Consider the following 26,136-nt stretch of genomic DNA (forward strand, 5'->3'; position numbering starts at 1 on the left):
TCTAAAACACTGTGACTTCCTAAACACTATGCTCAAGAAACCCCTTGTGTTCCCTCGCCTTCTATAGGAATCTAACTAACAAAATAAATTCAATGGAAAGAAATGCTTTTGTTTCCCTCATCTTTTGCTGTGGTGTGATTGATTGTGTTTGTTGTGAGTGGATTGTAGGTGACCTCCCTGCACAGGACAGGTCATCTGGGTTTGCTGGGTAAATACAGCACCTATCTTAATAACCTGACTGACCTCTACTGGCTCTGTGAACTATTTGTTGAGCGGCTAACCAAATAGCAAAGATAATCATTCACCCTATCAAACAATGATTATAAGCCCCAGTCCCAAGAGCTCACCTGTCCAGATATACTATATCGTTTGCCAACAGCCTTGTGTCAAAGATGTCTCTGAGTTGGTTTTGAAAAGACAGTGGATCTGTTACTATAAATGGTCATTTTAACAGCTTATTCAGATGCAGTTGTCAAAACAGTCCCTTCACAGCTACTAGGAGAAAGACAGCCTGGCTTCCTGGTTTATTGTTATGACTCGTGGGCCCGCCTCACTCACTGTTTCACACACCTACACACACACACACACACATAGCAACAGGCCCACCTGTGTAGATGAAAGGTGGATGCTGTAAATTCCTGTGCTTCCCACAACAACATGTCGTTTGTCAGGCAGCCTGGGTCCTGTCTGAATCTGATACGCAGGGTTCTTTTGAAGTCACTGTCTTACGCCTGGAGCTACAGGAGACTGAAATAAAAAGAGAGAGTAGAAGAGGAGGAGACAGAGAGTTGGAGAGAAGGGGGGGAACTGTAATTTATATTCATTTTAATACACTAACAGTTGCAGAGACAACACTTGGAATTTTCCATTATAAAATCAACTGACCCTTAAGTAAACACTCGTAAGAACTTCCAAACGTAGGCTGCAGGAGTGGCTACAAATCTCAATGGATCAGTCCTCTTCAGGTGAACTAGTTTCACTGCACAGTCTGTTTTAACTCAAACCGTGGTTTACAATTCTCCCCAAACACTGTCCTGCATAGGAACGTCTTGAAACTCTCTATGAACTCTGCCCCTCATCCATCTCTCACGTGATATCTCTCTCACTCTCTTACTCTCTGTCTATCTCTCACTCTCCCACTCTCACTCTCTCACTATTTCACTCTCTCACTCTCTCACTCACTCGCTCACTCTCCCACTCTCTGTCACTCTCTCTCTGAAACACACCACATACTATTTTGAAAGAATTGCTGCGAACACCCTGGCCCTCCTAACAGGAATACTGAGTTGTAACTGAACGTGATGCATTTGAGGCTACTCTACAAAACACTTTCCATCCAATAGAGTCCATCAGAAGAAATGCTGTGAAGCAACAAGGAGGTCTTTCCTGAGTGAACTGTCACTGTGTTTGCTGTTTCCATGCATGGTTGCATTTAGAGCTAAGTGGGTAACAAACCATAGTGAGGGATGAAAGTAAAACATGTTTCAATTTTATACACTTTTAAGATGGCATTGGTTCAATCAACTTAATTTACAAAGTCATTCCAGACTTCTTGAAAGCCAAGTGGTTTTCCTTTCTTTTCTGCCTCTTTCTCTCTCTCTCTCTCTCTCTCTCTCTCTCTCTCTCTCTCTCTCTCTCTCTCTCTCTCTCTCTCTCTCTCTCTCTCTCTCTCTCTCTCTCTCTCTCTCTCTTCTCTCTCCTCTCTCTCTCTCTCTCTCTGTCTCTCTCCCCCTCTCTCTCTCCCCTCTCTCTCTCTCTCTCTCTCTCTCCCCTCTCTCTCTCTCTCTCTCTCTCCTCTCCCCCTCTCTCTCTCTCTCTCTCTCTCTCTCTCCCCTCTCTCTCTCTCTCTCCTCCTCTCCCTTTCTGCTGGAACAACATAGGAGGTCTAAGGGACGTGTTTCGAGGCTTCCGTTGGGAAGCTCTGAGAAATTGGGCAACTGACGTTGTTTGTAACTGTCGCTTCTGTGGCCCGGGTTGACGTAAGAAGGGGAGGGGGGGGGGGAAGAAGGAGGAGAAATAGGGGGAGGAGGAGGGGGGGAGGAGAGGCAGATGGTGGGGGTGATGCGCACTACTGCTCATTCATGCTTCTGGCCTGCTTGCCTGGCTGGCACGACCCTGGTGGTTCAAGCCAAGCCAAGAATGGGAGAGTGACTGCCTGGCACTTTGTCTGGAAGCGCAACGGAGGGTGGGAGTTTTCAGCCTCTGACTGGATCCTGTGGAAGTGCTTTATCCCACTGACGCCCATCAACTTTATCAACACAAATTAGCGTTGGAGGTTGAAGATGAGAGGGGTTATTGTAGGCCGGGGAAAGCATGGCCGTGGAGGGAGGTCCTCTGCGGGTGTGTGTGTGTGTGCGGGTGTGTGTGTGTGTGCGGGTGTGTGTGTGTGTGTGCGGGTGGGTGTGTGCGTGTGTGGGCGGGTGTGTGTGTGCATGTGCGTCTTGTGGGTTGCTCAAATACCTTGTCATTTGAAAATAACGAGCAGTGTGGGTGTTGGTCCAGTATCTTACATCTCTCACAAGAGATAACCAGATCTAAGAGGCAGAAATCAGGACCAAGCCGTCTAGGAGAAGGGTTGGCAGAGGAGGGAGGAAACAGAGGGTGAGAACAAAGGCAGCAACACATGATCTGCTGAGCTTCTTGGGTGGTCAGAGGACGAGCGGGCCATTGTTGCGAGAATTCAATAGGGCTGATTAGAAGAAGTGTGTGTGTGTGTGTGTGTTCATGCCCTGGCATGTGTGTTTGTGGGCTTATGTATTTAAAAAAAAAAGAGCAGAAATGATGAATAGCAGAATTAGCAGACAGAACCACTAAATCAATAAAATGTCGTCATATCTTCCAAATCTTATTGCGCTCTGGAAAACTTACATTAGTACTGGATAGTGATACTCCTGATGTACAGAGAGGCCATTTTACCACTTTTCTCAGTATTCTCCATTTTCAGAGTACTCATAGGTCAATCCGTCCCTCCTCTGACTTCACTTCATCAAGCAAGTATCCACATCTACTAAATGTACTTCAGACTAACAAATGTGTTTGTAATTTGTTATGTCCTTGCGGATAGGGGGAACAATATGAATTTCCAGGCAGGCGGGGCCCCAGCAGAGTAAACACATTTTAACTAAACAGGAACCAAAGTAATGCCCTTTTAATTGATTCATTCTGGCCGGTGTTGTTTACAGAAGAGCCTAAATATGAGCTCGTAAGGCCAACCTAGGGGTATTTAGAAGTGGTTTGTTTGGTTAAAAAAATAACAGTTTGAATGCCAGGCGCATTTGTGAGGGTGTGTGTTACACTGCATTGTTTTTTTTTGTGGTGGGCTCCATTTGGGACAGACCTATTGCTGATTGCTGATTACTCCACACCTTCCTTACCTTCAGGTTCGTACATGGGGTTCTTTGTCTTTACGTGTGTGTGTGCGTGTGTGTGAGCGCACGCACGCCTGTGTGCATGCGTGTACATGTTTGTGTGTACGTGCGTGAGCCACTGGGCATAATTGGATGCATGTGTGTGCATGCATTTATGTGTATGCATGTAAATATACATGTGTGTGTGTGTGTGTACAAAATAATCTGGAAGTTTTGACAATGGGAGGCTGGGATGGGGGTGGGGGTGAGTGTGGTATGGTGAAACTGTGTGGAAGGAGACTGGAGGCTGTAATCTAACACATGTGAGTGGCAGTAAAAGCTAATGAAGCCCTGGCGCTGACTGCCAGGGCCATTTCATGTGGTGGGCACAACATGGCCTGTAGCTCAGTGGAACTGGTGCTCCACATGCCTCTCTGAATAAACAAGAGTTCTGCTCCGTCTGACTCGGACTAATAAAAAGTGAGTTGATATGAACAGTGTGTGAAGTGTAGCCTACTGACACATTTCTGCATTAGTCATTTGAGAAATGACTCCCTGGACCAAACGCAGTCTAGCTAATGTCATCCCAACTTCAGCCCACCCCAGTCCAACCACAGTCCAGCCCAGACCAGTTATGAGCCAGCCCAGCCCTGACGCGACCAAAGCACAGCCCAGTCACGGACCAGCCCAGCTTACGCAGGACCTTGCCCCAGCCTCGGCCACAGCCCTAACCCAAGCTCTAGGCCCGGCCCCAGCCACAACCCCAGTCGTGGCTCCTGCCCAAGCCCCAGCCCAGCCCCAACCAAGGCCCAAGCCCAAGCCCCAGCCCCCAACCAAGGCCCCCTCCCCAGCCCCCAGCTCCAGCCCCATCAGCTATGCCCCAGTGCTCTGGCTGTCTCAAGGCTCTGACTCACTGTGGTCCCTATAGGCCTCCACCACAGTGAACTGGAGAGCTAGGCCAAGCCATGTCCTCAGTGCTACACACATGTATTTCATATTAACCATATTTAAGATTCATTGAGGGAATGCCCTTTCAAATGGAGTGAGACACATTTTTGCTTCCCTTTTGAGCGTGACAACTAACAACCCAATGTGATGTAATGGCAAAGTAATCTGAACCAGACATTGAAACTCTCTCTTTACTAATGCAATCAGAACTACAACCATTTCATCTTTAATTCGTTTAAAACAGGATTTTGTTTGTTTCCACTGAGAGAGGAGAGTCGTAACTTGACACCACCGGTACCCATCACTGGTTGTTGTGTAATGCAGTCCAACAACAGTTCAAAACAACAGCTTTTGTGGTTGCACCTGTGTATACCTACCTACCTGCTGGGTGCTCATTACTGTGTTGTGGACAAATACACCAAGAGTACAGCCAGCTGAGCAAACTAACCCTTGGATAAATACTGACTCTAACATGGGTGGACTAACATGGATACACCACACTACTTATTTTGCATTATTAGTAGACTTTCTCCATATGCATGGCAGACATGGGTCTATTTACCTTGAGTGCTTCACAAGATTTTCACATCCATTTAGCCATTCATTTCGTCAGTTAGACTGCCCTCTGCTGGAACAAAGGCTGACGGCAATGGAACCCAAACCAAATTCTCCAAACGTCACTTTCCACTTCTCATATGAAGGCAGTGTCATTTAACCTCAAGTCATTGGATTTTGGAATACATAAAAAAATGCATAAAGGTAAGTACTTTTATTTCCTCATCTTTGTATGATCGTAAGTACACTTTAAATGATAGTCTGACAGAGCAAGTTAATGACAGGGAAAGGGCAAGATAACGGCAACATACACACGAACCGCCGTTGCAACCGAGGAAGAGGAGAGATAGGGGGAGCAGGATGAAATTAAGGGGTGGCAGGAGGTGAAGAAAACACAGGGCCCGTAGTGTCCCTCCCTCTCCTGCGCTCTGCTCTAGTCTCCTCCGCTCTGCTCCATTCGTTCGCTCTCCTCCACTGGACTCGCTGGGTGGTTTGACTGTTTATTTAGTCTGTGGAGGTGATGGGAACAGAGAGCCAGCCACTGCCAATGTTCTCTGCACAGAGAAAATATTCATGTGGACAGCTGGAATCCTGGGAGCTGTGTGAAACAGCACAGAGGCCAACAGATACACGGCCAGCTTCACATGACACACACACAACACACACACACATCCAGATTTGAAATACCAGCACCTTTCCTTGTTTGTCAGCATTTTCTTGTCTGTGAAGGCAGAATTCACAGAGGCTTCCTGATGAAAAATGATAAAACAAAGGAAGAAATAACTCGAGAGATGACATCATTGTCAGTGATGGAAACTATCCAGCCTTGATACTGAAGAGATATTCATAATATGAAAGACAGAGAGAAATGGTTTTGTCTGCCAAGATAGAGGTAAACAGAAAAACATGCAGTCTTGGACAGAAAAGTAACTGTTAGAACATTGAACAGTTCATCTACAGAGTCCCACAAAATAAACCATTCAAGTTAATGTGGGTATTATTATTTATGCCGAACATAAAACCTCTCTTTTCAAACAGAAAAAACATGAGAGCAAAGCTCTGTGTCATCACAAACTAGGAAAGAATAACAGCAACAAAAAACCCTCTGTTCTCTTATTAACCGGTATGGAGTTGAGGAGCAGAGTTCAATAGAAAGGAAAAAAAAGTCCACATTTGTGGTTATTATACAAGGCCACTGGAAAGTGTTTAGCATAGCAGGGCTGGCCTTGCCTGTGTGTGAGAATAGGAAGGCCTGGTGACTGGTTGCTGACTGGGGGAGGGGGCCGGAGGGAGGGAGGCCTGGGTGGGTTGGAGCAGGGGGGAAGGGATACCACCCACTAAGCTGGGGTTGGGGGTTGCAGTCATAGGAACCAGTTGTGCTTCCGGGCCTCACACCATGCAGCCCAGGCCACCCAGTTGCCGGCAGAATTTGTTTATTTTGATCCTTTTGGGAAAATGGGTTGAGCGCGAGCTGTTTATTGGAGCTTTGATTTGTCATGTGTCAGCTTTTGCTTGCAGGGTATTTGTATACACAAGTTGGACTTGTGTATAGTTGGAGGTTTGGGGTCGTGGAGAAGAAAGGCAGGAGGGAAGAGAGGAGGTTGAGAGGATCTCAGAGAGGCCTCCCACACCGATGGGACGAGAGAAGAAGTGCATCATGGGGCATGGTCCAGCTGTCCTGTGATGACATGGGTCCAGAATGCACAGAGGCATGTACACAAGGACAGAGCAATTTCAACCTCAGAACCCAAATACTTACTTAAACACGCAAATCGCTTAGGATTTCTTTGTTGGTAATTCCGAGAAATTTCTAACTTGAATACCAGATAGTATTCAAACATTTACTGTTACAAACAAGTCAATAACAAATTAAGAACTGCCTGACTATTACCATATGTAATTTAGGTTTTGACATACACTGAATGTAAAGATTTTCTTGAACGTGAACTGAAAAATATACCAAAATAATATACAGAAATGTTCATTCACTTAATTCAAAACTTTATTAAGTGTACATTTTAAAAGATTAAATCACTTTAATTTGGTTAAAATACATACAATAATAAACTTTTAACATTCTTTCAAGCAACCATGGAATTATACTGTAGTGAGATTTTATGCTATCCATTATTTTCTCCCCCCCCACCCCTTTCAAATGTTATTGGAGGATCCACTCAGCCTAATTGAACCTCTGCACAAAGGAAATGAACATTGAACACTCATCCAACCCCTCAGGGAGATGATTTCAAAAGGGGACACGACTACGAGAGCAGGATAGGGACCTCCAGGTCAGCGGTAGGCCAGTTTTGGGGAAAGGCGGGCCATCTGCTCTTCACTGACCGCAGCCCTGAGACCTCTGACCCTTTCTGTGGACACAGCATGTAGGAGAGACGTCATTTACATTACATTAAGTCATTTAGCAGACGCTCTTATCCAGAGCGACTTACAGTAAGTACAGGGACATTCCCCCGAGGCAAGTAGGGTGAAGTGCCTTGCTCAAGGACACAGCGTCATTTTGCACGGCCGGGAATTGAACCAGCAACCTTCTGATTACTAGCCCAATTCCCTAACCGCTCAGCCACCTGACGTCAGCACAAAACACATCTCTACCTCCGTCAGTGGACTTTCCACAAGAATTAAGTATCCTTGTGGTGAACTACAAAGATGAATGGCCATCTGAAACCCAAATATATTTCTGACTGCAATCTAGGTGAGCACAAATTAAATCCAGATATAGTCAACACCATCTAGCTTAGTATGACAGGTCAAGGCAAGTGAGGGGTAGTTATTTGGGAGAGCTGTCCCTTTAAGGAGAGGAGCCAGACCTAGCAGCTTGGTGGCGTATTCCTCCAACTCTGGGAGGCCTGCCTCAACGTTGTAGGACGTCTTCTCCATACACCTCAACAGCCCCTCTCCCCTCTGTTGAACACACACACACACACGTCAGCGCACAGGGACCAGCCTGGGAGATCTGGTGAGGTCTGGGACTGTGTACCTTCAGCTCCTCATGAACCATCTCCTCCATCTCTGCCACCTGGGAGATCTCCTCGAACATACTGGTCATGGGCACGATAGAGTCCTGCTTCAGACACCAGAACATGGTCAAGATCCATTCACAAAAACACAAACGCCATTTACCGTTTCCAAAACACTGGGGTCATTTGAGACATAACAACATAGCCGGAGGAACAGCACAAACAAGCAAAACAGAAGCCTGTCAAACACCTGGAATACTTTGCAATCTTGCAAGTGTTTGATAACAGATTTGAGGCTGGTAGTGGTGGGGCTGGGCTCGGAGCTGACCTCCTCAGAGGAGCTGTCCTCCGTGGACACCTCTGCACTCTGGGGGACGTCCATTCCGCTGGCCTTGGACAGGCCGTTCAGCTCCTTCACTCTGCAGCAAAACAGAGACACAGGGCCGACGTTCACCTCACAAACATGAACAGAACGCCACCAGGGTTAACAACCGCCGTGGGTTACCCCCCTCCTGGGTGGCCGTGCACTGGAGTACCTGTCGGCATAGCGCAGCGTGTTCAGAGTGTAGTCACATGACACCATGCCGGGAGAGACCATGGCAATCTGGAAAGGAGGAAGGGGGAGGAGAGAGAGAGAGAGAGGGGGGGATGTGTTCAAATGAACGTGAGAGAATCTTGACCTTTGAGAAGCCCGTCAGAAGACCATCTCCAGACGTGTCTGTTACCTACCATGCAGGTCCGGGAGTTCTCTCCTATGAACGAGTCCCGCAGCACCTGGGTCAGCTTGCTCATCCTGAACGGGATGTGATCGCTGTTCTGGCCCAGCGATCGGATACACTCCTGCAGAGAACAGCAGCAGAGGGTCAGACAGCAGCTAAGCTCACTTAGCATCCGCTACCAACTGGAGCTAGTCCTAGCATCCGCTACCAACTGCAGCTAGTCCTAGCATCCGCTACCAACTGGAGCTAGTCCTAGCATCCGCTACCAACTGGAGCTAGTCCTAGCATCCGCTACCAACTGGAGCTAGTCCTGAACAACAGTGGTTGGCTGCTCCCTCTCCTTGGTTTGTCTAAAGTGAACTTGAGAGCCACCAGACAGCAGCAGCTAGAAAAGGTAGGGAAGAATCTACAGTCTAGATAAACATAGTTGGGTTAGTTAGTCTCGTGTAGTTGTATCATTAGTCAGTTGCTACCTGCAGGTAGCAGGATCTAAAGTGGTAGTGTTGTTAAACTTGGTGAGTTATTATGAGTTATTATGAGTTTATGTTAGTGTAGTTGCTTGGTGTGTTAGCTTGTGTTGGTGTAGTTGCTGGGTTTGTTAGCTTGTGTTGGTGTAGTTGCTTGGTGTGTGAGGTTGTGTGTAAGCTTGTGTTGGTGTAGTTGCTGGGTGTGTTAGCTTGTGTTGATGTAGTTGCTGGGTGTGTTAGCTTGTGTTGGTGTAGTTGCTTGGTGTGTGAGGTTGTGTGTAAGCTTGTGTTGGTGTAGTTGCTGGGTGTGTTAGCTTGTGTTGATGTAGTTGCTGGGTGTGTTAGCTTGTGTTGGTGTAGTTGCTTTATGTGTTAGTTTGTGTTGATGTAGTTGCTGGGTGTGTTAGCTTGTGTTGGTGCAGTTGCTAGGTGTGTGTGGCGTGGGTAGCTGGGTGACCTTGAGAGCCAGCAGACTGCGGTTGATCTCAGCCGTCTCCACCATGACCGCTCTGTCGTTGCCGCTGACCTCCGTCCCTCTCTCGTTGCCCGCCAAATCAACCAATGAGAACTTCCCGTGCAGCTTGCCCCGCCTCCGCAGGATGACCTGTAGGATGGCGTGGGAGCGAGACGAGTTGGCATTGGCTGACGTCTGGCCGGACGTTCTGAAGAGAGACAGGAGAGAGACCAACAGAGAGGAAGGAGACCAGAGGAGAAAGGTAGGAAGGTCAACGGAAGAGCGCAAGGAAGAGACAGACAGACTGTATGGAAACAGACAGAAATCCTCAGAAGTTGTCTGACTTCATTCTCCTTTCTCTGAACTCCAACCAATGAGGATGAAGCACGTCAGGTCAGACAGCTCAATGAAGCGACCAGACTACAGTCACACACACACACGAGGGGCTGACCCTCCCCCGGTACCTGCAGGCGCTGCCCGTCTCGATCATCCTGATGACGTCCTCGGGGCAGGACACGTCCTTCTCCTGCAGTCCCACCACCTGCACCAGCTGCTTGTCGTCCTCCAGCACGCGGAGCTGACTCTTCTTGTTCAGCAGGTCGTACACCTGCACACCACGGTCAGAGGGGGGAGGGGGAGGCGTCAAATCCAAGCTTGTTCGTTTCACGCAGCCCTTTTGACTTGCACAGAGGGGCTTCACGTGCGCCCATAGAACTGCACCCCCCCTCCCTCCATCTTGACCTTGCAGATCCCCCCTCCCTCCATCCTGACCTTGCAGATCCCCCCTCCCTCCATCCTGACCTTGCAGATCCCCCCTCCCTCCATCCTGACCTTGCAGATCCCCCCTCCCTCCATCCTGACCTTGCAGATCCCCCCTCCCTCCATCCTAACCTTGCAGATCCCCCCTCCCTCCATCCTGACCTTGCAGATCCCCCCTCCCTCCATCCTGACCTTGCAGATCCCCCCTCCCTCCATCCTGACCTTGCAGATCCCCCCTCCCTCCATCCTGACCTTGCAGATCCCCCCTCCCTCCATCCTGACCTTGCAGATCCCCCCTCCCTCCATCCTAACCTTGCCGTTGTAGATCCCCCCCCCCTCCCTCCATCCTGACCTTGCCGTTGTAGATCCCCCCTCCCCCCTCCATCCTAACCTTGCCGTTGTAGATCTCAAAGAAGGAGACGTAGGGGCAGAGGTCCAGGCTGGAGAACTTCCTCTGTCTCAGCAGCGTGAACACGTCCTGGGCTGGGGGGTGGACATGGACGGCCACAGAGAAACAGGACTTAGTCTGACGGACGATACGTGACGATGCTAGGGCACCGTGGCCCAAATGTACATGTGACCCATGACTCGTGTTTTCAAAACAGAAGTAACTACCGGCTAAGGCGTAGATCCCTTTGGAACTGTTCTGGCTTTTTCCAGAGAAATCTCCTCCCATTGTCTGGACAGATCAAGATTTCAAAAATAGCTAAAATAAAAAACACTGAAAAATACAGGCATTTCTAGATCCAGGTGTTTAAAGACAGACTCGTCTAGTGTGAGAAGAGAAGCTACGTTTCCAGGAGCAGCTCAAAGAAGAGAACTCACGTGAGTTTTCCCACTTCCGGTCTGTCCGTACGCAAAGCACGTTGCCATGCTTCCCTCAAAGATGGTCTGGACAAGAGGCTTGGCAGTGAACCTGTCCCAAGAGAAAAGAGCTAAGCCCGTTTCGAAACAACACAACCTTTAACCTAAAAAGCGAGCCAAGTTCGAAAGCCAAGTATAGCTGGAAAACGGGATTGTGACATCTTAGAAAATCTGAAATACTTATTTAGGTGAACTACGCCCAGGACTGCACCCAATAAGAATGTGCAATACATTTCCGATGTGCTCTCCCGGAAGTAGTTCAACCAAATAACAACTGGTCAAACTCACCTGTAGACTACGTCATTAGTAGATGACTCGTCGAAGGAATAGTCAAAGTGGAAAACCTGGTTGTCCAGGTACTTGGTCAGGTCCACCTTGGTCTTGGGCTCGTGGAGCAGCAGGCAACCGTTACCGGGGATGGTGACCACGTCGATCTCCTTCCTCGTCAGCTCTGAGACAGGCCAGGGAGAGAAAGACAGGGGTTCATTCTTCAACCACAAATGTGGTTGAAAATGGAACCCAAACCCTTCTGGTGTGTGTAGGGTACCATGGGAGCAAATCCTCGTTTTTCCAGGAAGAAGCAACGTTGAAACGTACCTTGCTTATTTAGCGGCCTCTTTCGAACACACACGCAGATTCGATGGTTTTTAGGCTGCGGAGAAACGCAAAGAGCCTTTTAGCTGACGTGGTCAAGTATTCATTGGAGGCAAAGAGAGCTTGTGTGAGGTCTCACCACGTCCAAGGGAGACACAGGAGCCTTGGTCAGGGTTTCCCTGTATTCCTCTATCATCTGGAAGAACTGCTTGTTTGGCCGGTTAGTGTCTCCAAACTAGAAGGCATTGAAACAGATGGTAGACATGGTGAGAGATTCACACTGACATGTTCAAAAAAATAATAATACCACAAGCTAACAGAGCCTTTAAACCCAGATGAGGCCAAGAGGACAACCTAAGTAGTAGTTCCAAATACTAAATACACAGGCCAAGTGCAAGTCTAGTTCCCAGGCATGAAATCAAACAGACTTGTCAATAATTATAAAAACACAAAATGTCATGTCTGTTAAAATGGCTTATTAATCCTAGACAGAGCTTGGTCTGTGTCAGGGACACAAACCTCTGGTCTCACCTTTCCCTTCTTGTTGTCTGTGGCTTTGACAGAGCAAGACATCCTCTTGTTCCCCTTGTTCAGGTCTTGCGGTAGGACCGATTTTCTTCTGCCTAAAACAGTTGTACGGTCTCATCAAAACTAGATCTCATTCTAATGATACAAGGAGATCCTGTGTGCGTTGCTACTTTGTGCTGTCCTCTCTGACTTCCTCCAGATGTTGGACTGTGGTAGTCATGAGCTGACCTGTTGCTGAGGTGGTCGGCTTGAGCTCCTCATTCTCTTTAAAAGCTTCGCTGACCGGGGGCAGTGTTGATGTCTGTCGGGGGTCGTTCCTCTTCTGCTTCTTGTTGGGCATCCCTAGACAACCATGATCATAGACCAGCACAAATCAATATCAACAGACAGCCACAGAGCTGGAACTGTAGCACAAGTTACACATAACCTACAACACCCTTTTTATTGCTAACGTCGGGATGTATTGGTAGAGATTTGATTAACTGGACAGAGTCGTTCCTGGTCACCTTGGACGATATACTAATAGAGGGGGCTGTCACTAAGATTTAGCAGAAGGGACAATTCGTTTAAATACAGACTAGTGTTAACAAGACACAGCACACCATGCAGATGTTACACTACACCTTGCAGATCAATGACAATATCTGAGATCACTAACACACACACACATCCAAACCAGACGTTGCTACTGACCAGAGGACCTGAGGACAGCGGTGGAGTATTCTGAAGACTCGGCCTCGGGTTTGATGTCTACCGGCTCTGGGATCGGAGCAGGGGTTCGGAACAAACATGTCTGCCGAACCACAGACTTCCTGGGGACTGGAGGGAGAGGCGAGGTAAGACGTGAACACGGGGTTCAACTACCGGACCTCTACAGATCGATCCAGGCTTTGATTTCTCCCTAGTGATCTCAGCGAGGCCACCTCGATTCAACCTCCTGATTCCAATGCAGTAGACAGGACGCAGTAGACAGCAAGCACCAGTAAAGAAGTGCCACCATCAAAACAGGGATGGATTTGAATCGCGTTAACCAGTCATGCAGCAATCAAAAGCATCTTATTATCACCTTTAAGCGCTAAAACGCAGCGACAAGCCCAGAGAAGCACCCTATGTAGACTAAAAGGGCAGTGTATGCATCTAATTTAGGGTGAAGAAGACCATCTGTGCCCAGTTTGTAATCCTCAAAATCACAACATGGTACTTTCTAAGCGAGAACCCAATAGCTCGCCCAGTGAGTTAAGTATGAGGAAATCTCATCAAGCCAGGAACATGCATTTCATGCAGACCTGTCTCCTCAGGAACGACAGCAGGGGTTGTGTCTTATGAAGGAAAACGGCACCAGTTAGTTCCCAGTCCATAACCATCCGACATGTCACACAACACGGGCACACATAACTGTTAGAACAAAGCAACAGAAGGGGAAGAGTTTCACGCTTACAATTGGAGGGGGCGGGTATCCGTGACGAGCGAAGACGACCCTCATATTTCTGGAGAGACATGGATGAATCAATTCAGTTATGATGGTATGAAGAAAAAAAAATTACGGTACTTTGTGGCAGCTTGATCTCCCTAATCAAAACATCAGCTATAGTCAGTGGGGCTGAGAAAGGCAGTCTCAACCTCGAAGGGTTGAATGGTAATGCCGGGGGAATTTTGTCTCCAAACACATAGATATATCATATACCTAACTGAAGGGTCCAGCTCAGTCTGGTTGGACACTTACCTTCTCTGCAGGGGGAATGGGAGATGGTTCACTGGAGCCTTTTATGTGCTCTAGCAACTCCTTGTTCAAGGTCCATAGTTCATCGACTTCTATCTAAATCGTGAAGAAAGGATAGAAGTGTCAACTAGATTCCATCCTTTCTATTGCGTGAGTTACTCTAGAGCAGCGATTCCCAACCAGGTAGCTAGCCAATTACCTCGTTCCATCTTAGAGACATCTAAGAGAATTAATGACGCATGTGACAGGTCGTGGTGTTGAAGTTTAAAAAAAGGAAGAAAGCAAACACACCCACCAAAAGTGTAGTAGTTAACTATCCTTACAATTCACCGGGGCAAAGTCTGAATCTAGGAGCTTGACGGAACACAGCTGCCAGCTGTAGGTAGCCTATATGCAGGTAGCAAAGCTGGTCGGCTCGATGGCGTCGTGTGAGTAGGGCTCGTGAGTCAAAAGAACGACAAAAAAGGTTGAAAAACGTTGTGTGACGCGGCAGAGTGGTTGGGAATCGCTGCTCTATAGTCAAAGGGGCCCTACAAATGTGATTTACCACCACACAATTTCAAACTAAGTCTTGTGCTTGATGACAGGAAACCTTGAAAAACCGAAGCAGAGACTGTTGAACGCTGACTTAAGCTCGATCTAAATAATATGAATTTAGCTTGAACATGACAATGTGTGGTCGCCATTCTGCGTCTCACCTCTTTCCCTCGACATACGGATTTCTCATGCCACTCAACCATCACAGTGCATTTCGCTTGATCCACAGCTTTGACGTTTGCAGGGTGCACCCGTCCTGAATAAACAAAAACAAATTTATCAGCCACATGTAATAGGTATTTCTCCATCCAGATCCTTGTCTACTACTATGGTTAGTATCAGTTAGCTTACCATCACTCCGGCTGATATTGACCGAGAGTCCGACAAGAAGATTAGCAGTGATTGAATCCATCACTATGAGTTGTCACTAATAAAGAAGCGAAAATCGTTATATTAAGCAAAACCCAACCGCTAGCTAGCTGACTCAAACGCAGGGAAGTCAACCGCCAATGGTTTGAAATACGGAAGAACTCAAGCACGACAACGATTGGTCCGGAGCATGAACGATCTCTTCTTCTTCGTCTTGTGCTTCTTCTTCTGGCAGATTACAACCAACAGTGAGAGGTACATTACCGCCACCTACTGTACGTGAGTGTGAGCCAGTATGTAAGCAAATCAGTGAGTGAATTTTAAAAGCATACTTAATATTGAAATTTAAACACCACAAAATGTGTTGGTTTTGAATTCACATTTTTAAAATTGAAATATGAATTTATTATATATATATATATATAAATAAAAAAATCAGACCCCAAAATACAAGGTTCAGAAATTCAGGTTGTTCAAATTCGAACAGTAAAATTCTGATCCAAAACATTAAATACAAAAAATGCGACTTTAGGATTTAGAATATAAATAGAAAAGATTTCATTACTTACAGTAAATACTTTAATTATTTCATCCAATACCACAGGGTGGCAGTATAGCCAGACAAGCCAAAAACAGTTTATGAGCTAACAGTGGAATACAACCGAATACAGTACAATTGAATATTGAATGTAGTGGATCATGAAAAATAATTAAATTAAATCCTGTAATTACAGATATTAATGAAGTATAATGTTAGGCTACTGCAAAAACATAAGTGTACCAAACAAACTTTGCACACACAAGTCACCAATAAACTCTATCGTATGTTGAGGGAAAAATGACTAAATGTAAAAAAAAAACAAAAAAAAACAATGACTACATTTCTAGCTCCCCCCTACCACACACACAAACACGCACACCAGCTTTATGCAATCAGAGACACCCAGGCTTGAGATGTGCTGTTTCCCATTAGAGGAGCTGTGCTAGGGAGGTTGTGGCTTCTCTAAGCATGTGGAAGCTGACAGGATGTGCCCAGACCCTGGCTGACTTAGATCCAGAAACAGCAGCAGTAATGGAGGGTCACACACCCTCAATCTGTTGCTGCCAATAAGGCATGTCTGCTGGTTTCAGTGGCCTTGGGCAGGGTACTGGATACACGTGTGTGTGCGCTTGTTTGTTTGTAGTCGATGAGAGACTGCCTCATTCACATAAAAATCTAATTATTCAAGGTGGTTATCACTGACTTCAACAGTAAAGTCACCTCCTATTTTCATAAATACATACGTTTTTTTTTTTTTACCTCAGTCTGTGCTGAAGGTATATCACGGCTCATGTTTGGATGATGTAATGTTAGTTTAGTTTCAGATTTTCTTCGGTGTGTGTGATGTAGAAAGTGTGTGTCTTTGCCTTGTTATAAGTTCTGAGGGAGGACATTCTATCCGTAGCTCAATGGTTGTTTACCTGTGATGTGTGGTGTGATATGGTAATAAGATAATGGTCTCTTGGCGCATGGAGAGAGTACTCACAGTGGTGTCTGAATGAGCCAAAATAAGACACGTCATGAACCTAACAGCTAGCTGTGCCAAGCCTAGCTCTGACAGCATCTACGCAGCATGTAGCTCAGTGGTTAGAGTATATAACAGCAGATAGAGGTTACAGGTTCAAATCTCCTGTGTGTCGTATGTGACATTAGATAAAAGCGTCTGCTAAATGAACACATTATAAGTATATATAATTATCAACCACTACACACAAACAACAGTTGTGTTTGACTAAATAATTACATAGAAAATCTGCTGCAGCCATTCATCCAGTGATAACCAAAGTATTTAGTGTTGGTCCTTTCATGGACAGAGTATCACAAGTAGAGTCTTTCTGATCCTCCCTGCAGACAGAGTGTTGGTATAATGCATTCTATTCTCACCTAAGTGCACTCTTTGTTGTGCATGAAAGACCACATGTGTTCTATCACTGCACCCCTGTCTTGTGGCAGTGAAGTGGAGTGGGAGGAAAGCTGCACTTTCAATGTTTTCAGGCACCTCTTAGAAATCATTAACATTGACCTCTTATAGTCAATTAAATATTTGTATCTGTACATCAAAGAAATGTGCTTTCACAAGAAGACCTAGGGGCAAATATAATGGGTCCTGAGAGGCTGTGAGCATGTGTTGATATTTTCATTTCAACATCTAGAATCAATCTAGAAGATGCAGGCACCGAAGTTCACCACCATGCTGTCAGCATATTTTTTTCTCCCTGGTGTCTCTTTGGGGTGAATGAAGGATGAAACATCGAAAGGCAGATGTGATCAGTCAACAGATGTCTGGTTGCACACAGAGACAGATTGGCTGTTTAGGCCATGTGCTGAAGCTTGATGACTGGAGGCCAGGTTGGGGGGAGGTGGGGGGATCAGTATCAGTATAACTCATACCCTATACTAAATAAAACCTTGGCAGACTTTTATGAACTTGTCATCCTGACATTCCTGTGTAGTAATGTTTTTGTTCCTGTGAAGCAATGTGTAGATGAGACAGTCAACCTAATGAGCAGAACTGCTTGTGATTAAAGTCGTTCATTTAGGACCTAAAAACCTTTAGTCTTGTTAATGTTATATACAGAACGTTCTTTAAGGTAATTAACGTCAATCCTTTCTTCCCTGTCCATTCCTTGTGAAGGTTGCACACTTTTCTGAACAAAGAATCCAGAATATGTTTTGTACTTTAATTAAAGGTTTTCAGTTACTACATGTACAGTTCTAACTGTGGGGGACTACAAAGGGTGTCCTGCCTGCGACTGAAGCAGTTTTTTCACTTTTATGATTCAATCCGTCTGTCTATACAGCTAAAAATGAAAACAACAACAGCAAAAACCAACATACTGTAGTTTAAACACTGTTTTTGCTGAATGTCTCCCAGTGAACATCCTCTTCTTTTGTGGTATGGCAAAACAGAGTGAATGCTATTATTTTGTCTATGTTATCATCTAAACGGGCCTGGCTTAGAAGATGTAATTCTTATTGTTGGCACCCTCTGAGAATTCAACACTGAAGTGAATGTGTCAAGGAAGACAACCAATAGCTATGCGTAATGTTTTCCTCTGTGTGTCTCATAGTGCTGTTGTCAAGCCCTGCGGGCGGGTCTGCCTACCTGCAGCTCTGTACCTCTTCAAAAGCCCCCGCTGAAATATTGATTGATACTTTATCTCCCAGGAAATTCTTCTGTCAAGCTTATGTGGTTTTGGGGGGTGATTCAATACCGCAATGTAACCTATATCAATACTTATGTTACCTGGGAGGAAGCAAAAAAAAACATTAAGCCTAATAAGTGGTTAACTTCCTGTTTACTAACAACAAAAACAACATGGATGCTATCATTGGCTATTTGCCATGTGAGCTCTTCTCCAGGAAGGGTATTGGTTGTTCACCCCATGTACATATGAGTCCTGTGTCAACATGTTTTTGTGTGTTTAGAATGTCTAGTGGGTCAGTGCAACGTAATATTCGCTTCCTTGTCTTTGAGCATCCTCACACATAGTGGCACATGGTTCCTGTGTATGAGAGAGTGCGTGTGCATGTGTATTTGCAAATTGGTTCAATTGCAGGAGTTCGTAGTGTCTTCTGGCAGTAACTGCAGTACAAAGCTGCGGTCCTTGTCTCCTCTCTCACTGTGAGGAGATGAAGGAGAGATAGAAGAAGTCTCACACACACCTCCAAGCTTCAGCCCTGTACAGTGGGAATCGACAGCTGCTCTGAATCAGCATCCACGGTGAATCACAACAAAATTAGCTTATTTTTGATTCATGCTGTCACAGTTGTAAATGCACTGCTAACAGCCTTTGGATAACAAAGAACAATTTCAATTAAAAAAGAGAATAGGGCGGTATATTCTTTACTGAGATTCCGATTTTGTGATTAAACTAAACTATTAAAATTAAAGGACAACAGGAGATGTGGTGTGGTATAATTTATTGACTTGTGTTACACCTGTCAACAACACAGCAGAACCCACTCTATGCTGAAAACTTTCAGAAAAGACATTCTTCTCCAGATGATCCAGTTGTTAACACATCTGGAAAAACTCTGCTCCTGTGATCCACCAAGAGCACAGATAACAGGAGCAGCCTTCCTCCATGGGGCTCAATCATGCTTGGGTGGATGGATGGCTGGATGGATGGCTGTATAGCTGACTGGCTGGATAGCTGACAGGCTGAATGGGTGGGTGTATGAGTGAGAATTCCTCACTTCCGCATGTGAGGGAAATTGCGGTGACTTTTAAGGTGTTGCTAGCTGTCTTAATAGTATATTAGTATAATAGTATATATAGGGCGTAACTCCGGTTCCTGCTGAACTGAGCCAGTGTTGTACAGACCAACTGTTATCAGCTCAGTAGGCACAGGAGGTTGAGCCCAGAGAGCCGCAATACATCTTCTTCACCACAGGGGGGCGCATTAAACAGGTGGAAGCCATTGTGAGTGGTCCTTTTCTTCACATGACCACATCAACTGCTCCATGAGCAGGAATAGCAATTGTCATAATTATGTATTCCACAGCCTGCAGACAGAATTTAACTGCAGGTGTTCTAATCACATGTGTGGGGGGATGTTTGTCAACACAATGAATGATGATTATGGATAAGTTATTCATTATTGTATTTACCATGTTCTACACCACAATGTGTAAATGTATTATTAAATCACTAAGTAAACACATATTTTCATCTCAAAGCTGTTGGACATTGGAAACAGCAGATCTTTAGACCTCAAATGGGAATGGGAGGTTTTCACAGTTTCTCTATTAGCATAAGTAAGTAATTAATCACAATAAACACAGCACTCTGAATGCGTGAGAGACACTTAACAACCAAGAAGACGCAGGATGATTGGAATTCCCGTCAGTTGCTTGGTTGGAGAGCCTATCAGAGAGCCCTCTGGGGTTCTTCAATCTCTCCTGGTAGTCCTCTCTGTATGGCTCTGCTCTCCATGACCACCCTGCCTGTTAATGAGGCCTGGCCTCACAATTAGATTGTTACTGGTTCTCCCAATGGGATGTTTCCAGCACTTCCTTCCTGTCTGAGTCCCCTCCCCCACTGAGGAAGTGTTTATAGGGCTTCACAGTCATGTTCATGGTCTCATTCCACTGGTGATGAGAAGGGTGGGGGGGGGGGGGGAGGTGGGAAGGGGGTTCACCATGTGTGTGTGTGTGTGTGTCTCTGAGGAGCGGAACTTAGCCACTGTGAACACAAGCTTTCATAGATCTGTTCACAAAGCGAGCTAAGTCCTGCTTCTCTTGAGACTCTTTGTCACACGTCTAAAGTATCTACAGGTCGGATCCAACTCTATCATTCATACATAACTTACAGTACACAACCGATGGCGTCAGAGGGTGTTGGCATTGTGAGGGCGTTGGAGGACGTTCTGAGAGTGTTGAATGGTGCTGTTGAAGCGGGTGGCACACAGCTGGTTGGAAATCCCTGGCAATGTGATTTCATGATATCATACCAAATCACTCTGCCAGGAATCCCATCGGCTGAACCATAGAGGAGAATGGTATAATTCCCTCAAGCATACGTTCAAAACAAATAATACATTAATACAATGTAGTTGCGCCAATTACACATGGAGAAACACGGATGTGAAGCATCCACATACAGTACCCACACGCGCCGAGAGATGGAGAGACGGAGAGATTGACGGGCCCACGGCGGGCTCAGACTGCAGGTGTCCTCTCACATGGCAGCATTTAGCCCTTCATCACTCTGTAATCACAGAGACAGGAAAACAACAGCGCTCACGGTCCCCTCCCCCTGCTTTGCCCTGTGCACACACACACGCAGACACACGCGCGCACACACACACACGGTCTTGTCGGCCGTGGGGAACGAGGGAGGTCACATTCATCGATGCACCTGAGCAAACACTCCGTTTGATGGCTGTCAGAGAGCTCATCAGTCTGGCTGTGGGTAGCTGGCTGCCCCATGCATCACACTGCACGTGTCCGTTAAAGCAGAACACACAGAGGACGGGCGGGGGAGGCACACTGTGAACGATGACCGTGTTTGAGCCGATGAAATAGTACACAGTGTTTTATGTCATTCATCTATCGAGGCCTCATCATGGACGGCAGGCTGTGTCTGATGGACTGAGACAGAAGCCTTGGCCTGGTTCTCGCACATGCTCAGAAGCTCCTCACCACCGCATGCAGGAGTACAGTGCTGTATGTATGACTGGCCTTTCAAAATATTTATTCCTACACTGTGATTTCTGGAGCAGGAAATACGAGGGGCCAATCCAGAATAAACAGCAATCTTCCTGGATCGTTTACAGCCTGACGTTAACCCTTTCTGCCTGCCATGGTCAGACTTTCAAAGTCAAGTAATCCTGATTAGACAGACATTCTTTGCTGTCATCATCATCATCATTTCAAAAGGGGATGTTTACTTGTGGTAGATGCAGACACAGCTCTGAAATTCTCTCTGAGACTTTGCTTCTGTGTTAGTCACTGCTTTGTAAAGCAAATGTTACACCATTGCTCCAATTCTTTTGTATATGATACTGTTCAATCTAACTACAGTCGGAGAATTGGACAAACTGACCTCTATGCATCTGTCTCTATCTCTGTCTCTGCCTATGCCAGGCTGAGCAAAATGAACAATTTTACATCACATACACACACACACACATACACATACACACACACACACACGCGCACGCATGCACGAATGCACGCACTTACACACACACACATACACACACACCCACACACACTGCAAAGAAATCTCTGAAAAACAAAATTTTCATTACATCAGGAAAAGAGATGACTAATGCCCTTCTCCCCCCAATTCTGCTTCTCATCTCCTCTCCTTTCTTCGACTCAGTCTAGCTCTCTGTGGCTGTATAGACAGACTCAAAGGGGCAAGCCGTCTGAACACAGACGCAGCTCCATTAGAGGGTGTGACAGTGATGTGAGGGAGACATGAAATGAACTAATGGATTTGAGAAAAAATGATTTTCTCTTCTACATGAACTCTTCTAATGAGTCATTTTTACACACACACCCAAAAACGCATGCACGCACAAACGCACACACATACACAAACGCACATGACCAACAAAAAAAAGAAGGTAGTGTCATTACACTATAAGTAAAGGTAATTTTCCTTCCCACATGAAGTGCAATCACAATCCCACAAAATAACAGTTATGAAGTTTGAGGGAAGATTGGATATTCACTCAGCCACCCTTGAGGCTGGTGTCTTCAGCGTGTCCAGGATTGCAATACCTTGTTCCAAATCACTTACATTTCAAAGACCCTAAAATGCCCCTGATCCAGATTTCTCACTCCAACTGGCTTCTCTCTAAGGTAAAATAATACAACACTCCATCCACACAGAAATTGTTTTTATATGACATTTAGTCTTTTTTTTTTATATATATATATATATATGGACGACCTGCCTGTCTCCCTGCCTTCCTGTCTGCATACCTGCCCATCCCCCTGCAAGCCTGTCTTTCCCCTGCCTGCCAGTCTGTCTATATGCTTGCCCGCTTGTCTGCTGATGTCCCTCTCTAACTGCATCTCTGCCTGCCCGCTTAGCTCAGCCCCTGCCTGCCAGACAATCATCCTGACTGTTTAAGTAGAGCCAGAGGCCAGTCTCCATGATTACCCTCCATTTTTTTACAGTCTCAACTGTGTTGTGGCTAGACACTTGTGGGGGCTGGCCAGGGGCACGCGTGATCGCTCTGGCCCAGCCTCAGACGCCATGGCGTGTCCTTGCTGAGAAGAGGAAGTGAGGCCGTTGGACAAAGGAGGCATTGCGAAAAAGCGTGGGTGGGTTTCCCAGGCTGATGCTGCAGATAAAGTTGACTCTGTTCCCAGATCCAGGGACAGAGATGGAGAGAGAGAGAGAGAGAGAGAGAGAGAGAGAGAGAGAGAGAGAGAGAGAGAGAGAGAGAGAGAGAGAGTAACCGTTGGCAGAGTTATGGTCGTGCTGAGGAGAATGACGTAGGCAGACAGTGATAACTTCAGACAGTAACAGACGGATGGAGAACAAGCTCTAACTGCCCTTCTGACTTTCCTTGAGAGCGTGCCTGCAGAAGACCAGGGCAAGAACGAATGACCTACAGTAAGGACATACTGTAGCTCTCTGAGAAACACTCTGCTTGTATTTCCTTCAGTCATTCCCTCTTCATCACCACAAACTACTTACAAAAGAGTTAGAAAATCACTCCAAATGAGCCGTGCGCAAATCAAACCCATTTCAACCTGTTTGTTGATGTCATACATGGTCCCTTTGATTATTATGGATCTACCAGTAACTATCCATTAAGAATCAAACGTTCTGGTTTCTGATTGGATGCTGACCCACTGTGTCCAACAGCTACAGAATGAGACCGCTCAGGCGGCTAATCTTTAATGTCGTCCCATGGGGATACCTTGAGAATAAATACATTTAGAAAAAAACTTTTGGAATAAAACACCATCATGGTTCAGAAAAACAACCTTTATCAGATTTCCACATGCTATGAAACGTGTTCAGAATTATCCTTCACATTACCAATAAAACATGCGTCATCGTAGCTTGATTAGAATGCTATACCTGTTTGACAGGCTATTCTTATTGTGTCCCTTCTTTTACATGAACGGTCTGACCCTGAACAGATGCTATGCTTCATGGCAGCTGATCATCAACAGATCGGAATAAGAAACAAGCCTACAGGTATTTATTGCAAACTACCCAAGATGGTTTGCATTTGCGTGTGGACAGAATAAACCCAAAAAATGAGTATGTCGAGGTTAGCAGTCTCTGCCAAATGACTAGCACAGAACATCTTTAAATGTCTACCAGATTCTTAGCCCGGGGTTGCTGGAGTCCAAACAACCTTAAACTTTATTTACTTCACAACACAACAACTGGCAGTTGTGCTCTGGTACTTGAGGAGCACTTCCAGGACCTACAAAGCTGAACCTAACCAGAGTTCATACCACACTAGAACATGGCTATGACTGAACAACTGCTGACTACACATCTCCAATGAGAGTCAGTTAGAATGCTCATCATTGGGGAAGGGACAAAACCTCAAACTCCGCAATATTATTAAAGAGCACAGTAGTTGAAGAGATGAGTGGTTTCATGTTTTCACAATTGGGTGTTGCGTGAGGTGACAGTGCTTTCCAAGCCCAGGCGAACACAACCCCAACAAACTCAAATCATCATAAAAACAGGCTGCAGACAAACTGAAACACATTTGACAAACATAAAAATAGCTTATAATCAACATGAGAGCGATTGTAGGCATTTAGCCCAGCAGTGTGCGGCCCACATGGTCCTTAGCCTCATCTGCTTTCATGAGAGCCAATGAGATGAGACAAGTAGCAGCAATCACGCGTTCCCACACATAAACGAAGGTAGGCAGAGTTTGGCGACTTTATGGGTCTTGGAAAAATGCAATAAAAAGTAGTTCTGTGAATGCGCCCATCTGTTGGACTTTAGACGACTTCCTGTAAACAAGACTGAGAGAACAAAACCTCTCACACTCGTTTCTTGCCTGTAATTGGCCTTTCATCTTTGATTTTCTTCTTTCTTTTGCCTCTCCTTCCCCCTCTCTTTTTCCATATGTGCTATAGCTCCTGCCACACACAAACTCACTCGCTCAGTCCCTCAAACTCTTCCTCACTCACACACTTTCTCTCTCATTCATTCCAATGTGTTTAGCTGGATAATATCATCTGTATTTATCGTACTAGCCAGAAGAGGGATAAGACCAAGAACAGACTTGTAGGGCAATGGAGATATGGAGTCATTCAGGGATGGAGCCACTGAGCCTGCGTTTGCAGTGTGTATAGTACAGGAGAGGTTTCGAGTTGTTCTAATCACTGAGTGATGTCAGGTGGAAAAGGCTGCTTCCTTCCCCTGGCTGTGCCAACAGAGAGAGAGAGAGAGAGAGAGAGAGAGAGAGAGAGAGAGAGAGAGAGAGAGAGAGAGAGAGAGAGAGAGAGAGAGAGAGAGAGAGAGAGAGAGAGAGAGAGAGAGAGAGAGAGAGAGAGAGAGAGAGAGAGAGAGAGAGAGAGAGAGAGAGAGAGAGAGAGAGAGAGAGAGATGGGTGGCCAATGACAAGAAGGCCCTGTTCTCAGGTTACATTTATTGCAGTCATTAGGCTATTCTGTATTTTTTTTATTCAGTGCATTATTCTCTCTGTCTCAACCTCCCACAATTAATTTATACATCCATGAACTGTTTACATTTATAAGTAACTAATTGCTGTGCGGGCACCAACACTGCTACTAACAATGTCATGTTGACAGTATGCACGTGTACAGTTAACACAGACAATGGATTCTGATGGTATCGATGTCTGAGGTTGATGCAAAGCAGTTCTACAGCTATGAAGACATGCGCCTATAGCTCATGCTGTCTAATATGAACAAGCATGGAGAGGCCTTATGAGTCCCTCTAAGGCGTCCATACTCCTGCATGTCTCTGAAAGTACACAAGATGTTGGTATAAATCCTTGACTGGATCCATCTACAACTGAGCAGCCCCACAAACAGTGTAACCGTCTGAATGAAAAAGGCAAAAAAAAGAAGAGATTAAAATGTGTAATGTATTCATTTAGAGTAAAAAAGAAATTTGAATAACATTTTCACTTCATCAAATGTTAAAACATGCGTGGGCCAATGGTGGATGGAACGTTAACCGTTGGTTCTAATATTGTTTATTAAATCATATTCATGAGCTTTTAACGGTAACCACGTAATGATTTTCATGCAAGAACAAAGTACTGTTCATAAAAAAATGAGTACAGGCGCTAAGTTGTGCACCCTAAAACTGTTGAATATTCTTCTGTTCATAAAAAATGAGTACAGGCGCTAAGTTGTGCACTCTAAAACTGTTGAATATTCTTCTGAGCAATTCATTTCCATTGAATGAACGCGTTAGCACCATTCTATGTCAAAACCTTATATTCTAAATGTGAAGTTCTGCCCTCATGCAAGGAAGCTCTGTATCCAGATGAACTTGAAATGTAGAAATTAAGCTTAGGTCACTGGAAATAATTAGTTTTTCATTCATTCCTGTTGTGCGAATACTAAGGAAATACAGGTGAAAACTAAGGCCACATGCTTTTGGGAGACCCAAATAACTTCCTCATGTTAACGTGTTTTATCAAAGTATGAAAGAAACATTCAAAATCAAAAGGTCTCAAATTTAATTTAACGTCTTATTTTCAAATGGACTACAGCAGTGTGGAACGCGTTTTCAATTTACCTTCAGAATTGGCTCAAACTTCCAACACGATTTAGGAAA

General features: G+C 45.5%; 1 protein-coding gene across 4 annotated transcripts; it reads right to left on the bottom strand.

Annotated features, from left to right (window-relative positions):
• Positions 1 to 6,867: 6,867 nt before the first annotated feature.
• On the bottom strand, positions 6,868 to 14,946 carry kif2c (kinesin family member 2C). 4 transcript variants are annotated; one of them, XM_067253411.1, is made up of 22 exons: positions 14,819 to 14,946; positions 14,629 to 14,723; positions 13,934 to 14,026; positions 13,649 to 13,697; positions 13,497 to 13,529; positions 12,904 to 13,029; positions 12,439 to 12,552; positions 12,214 to 12,305; positions 11,822 to 11,917; positions 11,686 to 11,740; positions 11,377 to 11,539; positions 11,050 to 11,140; positions 10,840 to 10,903; positions 10,616 to 10,707; positions 9,930 to 10,072; positions 9,469 to 9,673; positions 8,555 to 8,665; positions 8,362 to 8,429; positions 8,154 to 8,244; positions 7,846 to 7,929; positions 7,676 to 7,769; positions 6,868 to 7,216 (listed from the first exon to the last, which is right to left on the bottom strand). In XM_067253411.1, exons 1-22 carry the CDS (start codon positions 14,877 to 14,879, stop codon positions 7,140 to 7,142), a joined length of 2,097 nt encoding a protein of 698 aa, XP_067109512.1. In that variant the 5' UTR covers positions 14,880 to 14,946; the 3' UTR covers positions 6,868 to 7,139. The 4 variants fall into 4 exon arrangements, with proteins under 4 accessions (XP_067109512.1, XP_067109510.1, XP_067109508.1 ...); XM_067253409.1 differs by having other exon boundaries at positions 7,846 to 7,932; XM_067253407.1 differs by having other exon boundaries at positions 8,076 to 8,244.
• Positions 14,947 to 26,136: the final 11,190 nt, after the last annotated feature.

The sequence above is a fragment of the Osmerus mordax genome, chromosome 16 (genome assembly GCF_038355195.1).
Source record: "Osmerus mordax isolate fOsmMor3 chromosome 16, fOsmMor3.pri, whole genome shotgun sequence".
NCBI lineage: Eukaryota > Metazoa > Chordata > Actinopteri > Osmeriformes > Osmeridae > Osmerus > Osmerus mordax.

Coding starts and splice junctions, on each gene's coding strand:
- kif2c (XM_067253407.1), bottom strand. CDS start 14,879: ATGGATTCAATCACTGCTAATCTTCTTGTCGGACTCTCGGTCAATATC. Junction 13,530..13,648: donor GATACCCGCCCCCTCCAATT/GTAAGCGTGAAA, acceptor TTCCTTCATAAG/ACACAACCCCTGCTGTCGTT. Junction 9,674..9,929: donor GAGACGGGCAGCGCCTGCAG/GTACCGGGGGAG, acceptor GTCTCTCTTCAG/AACGTCCGGCCAGACGTCAG.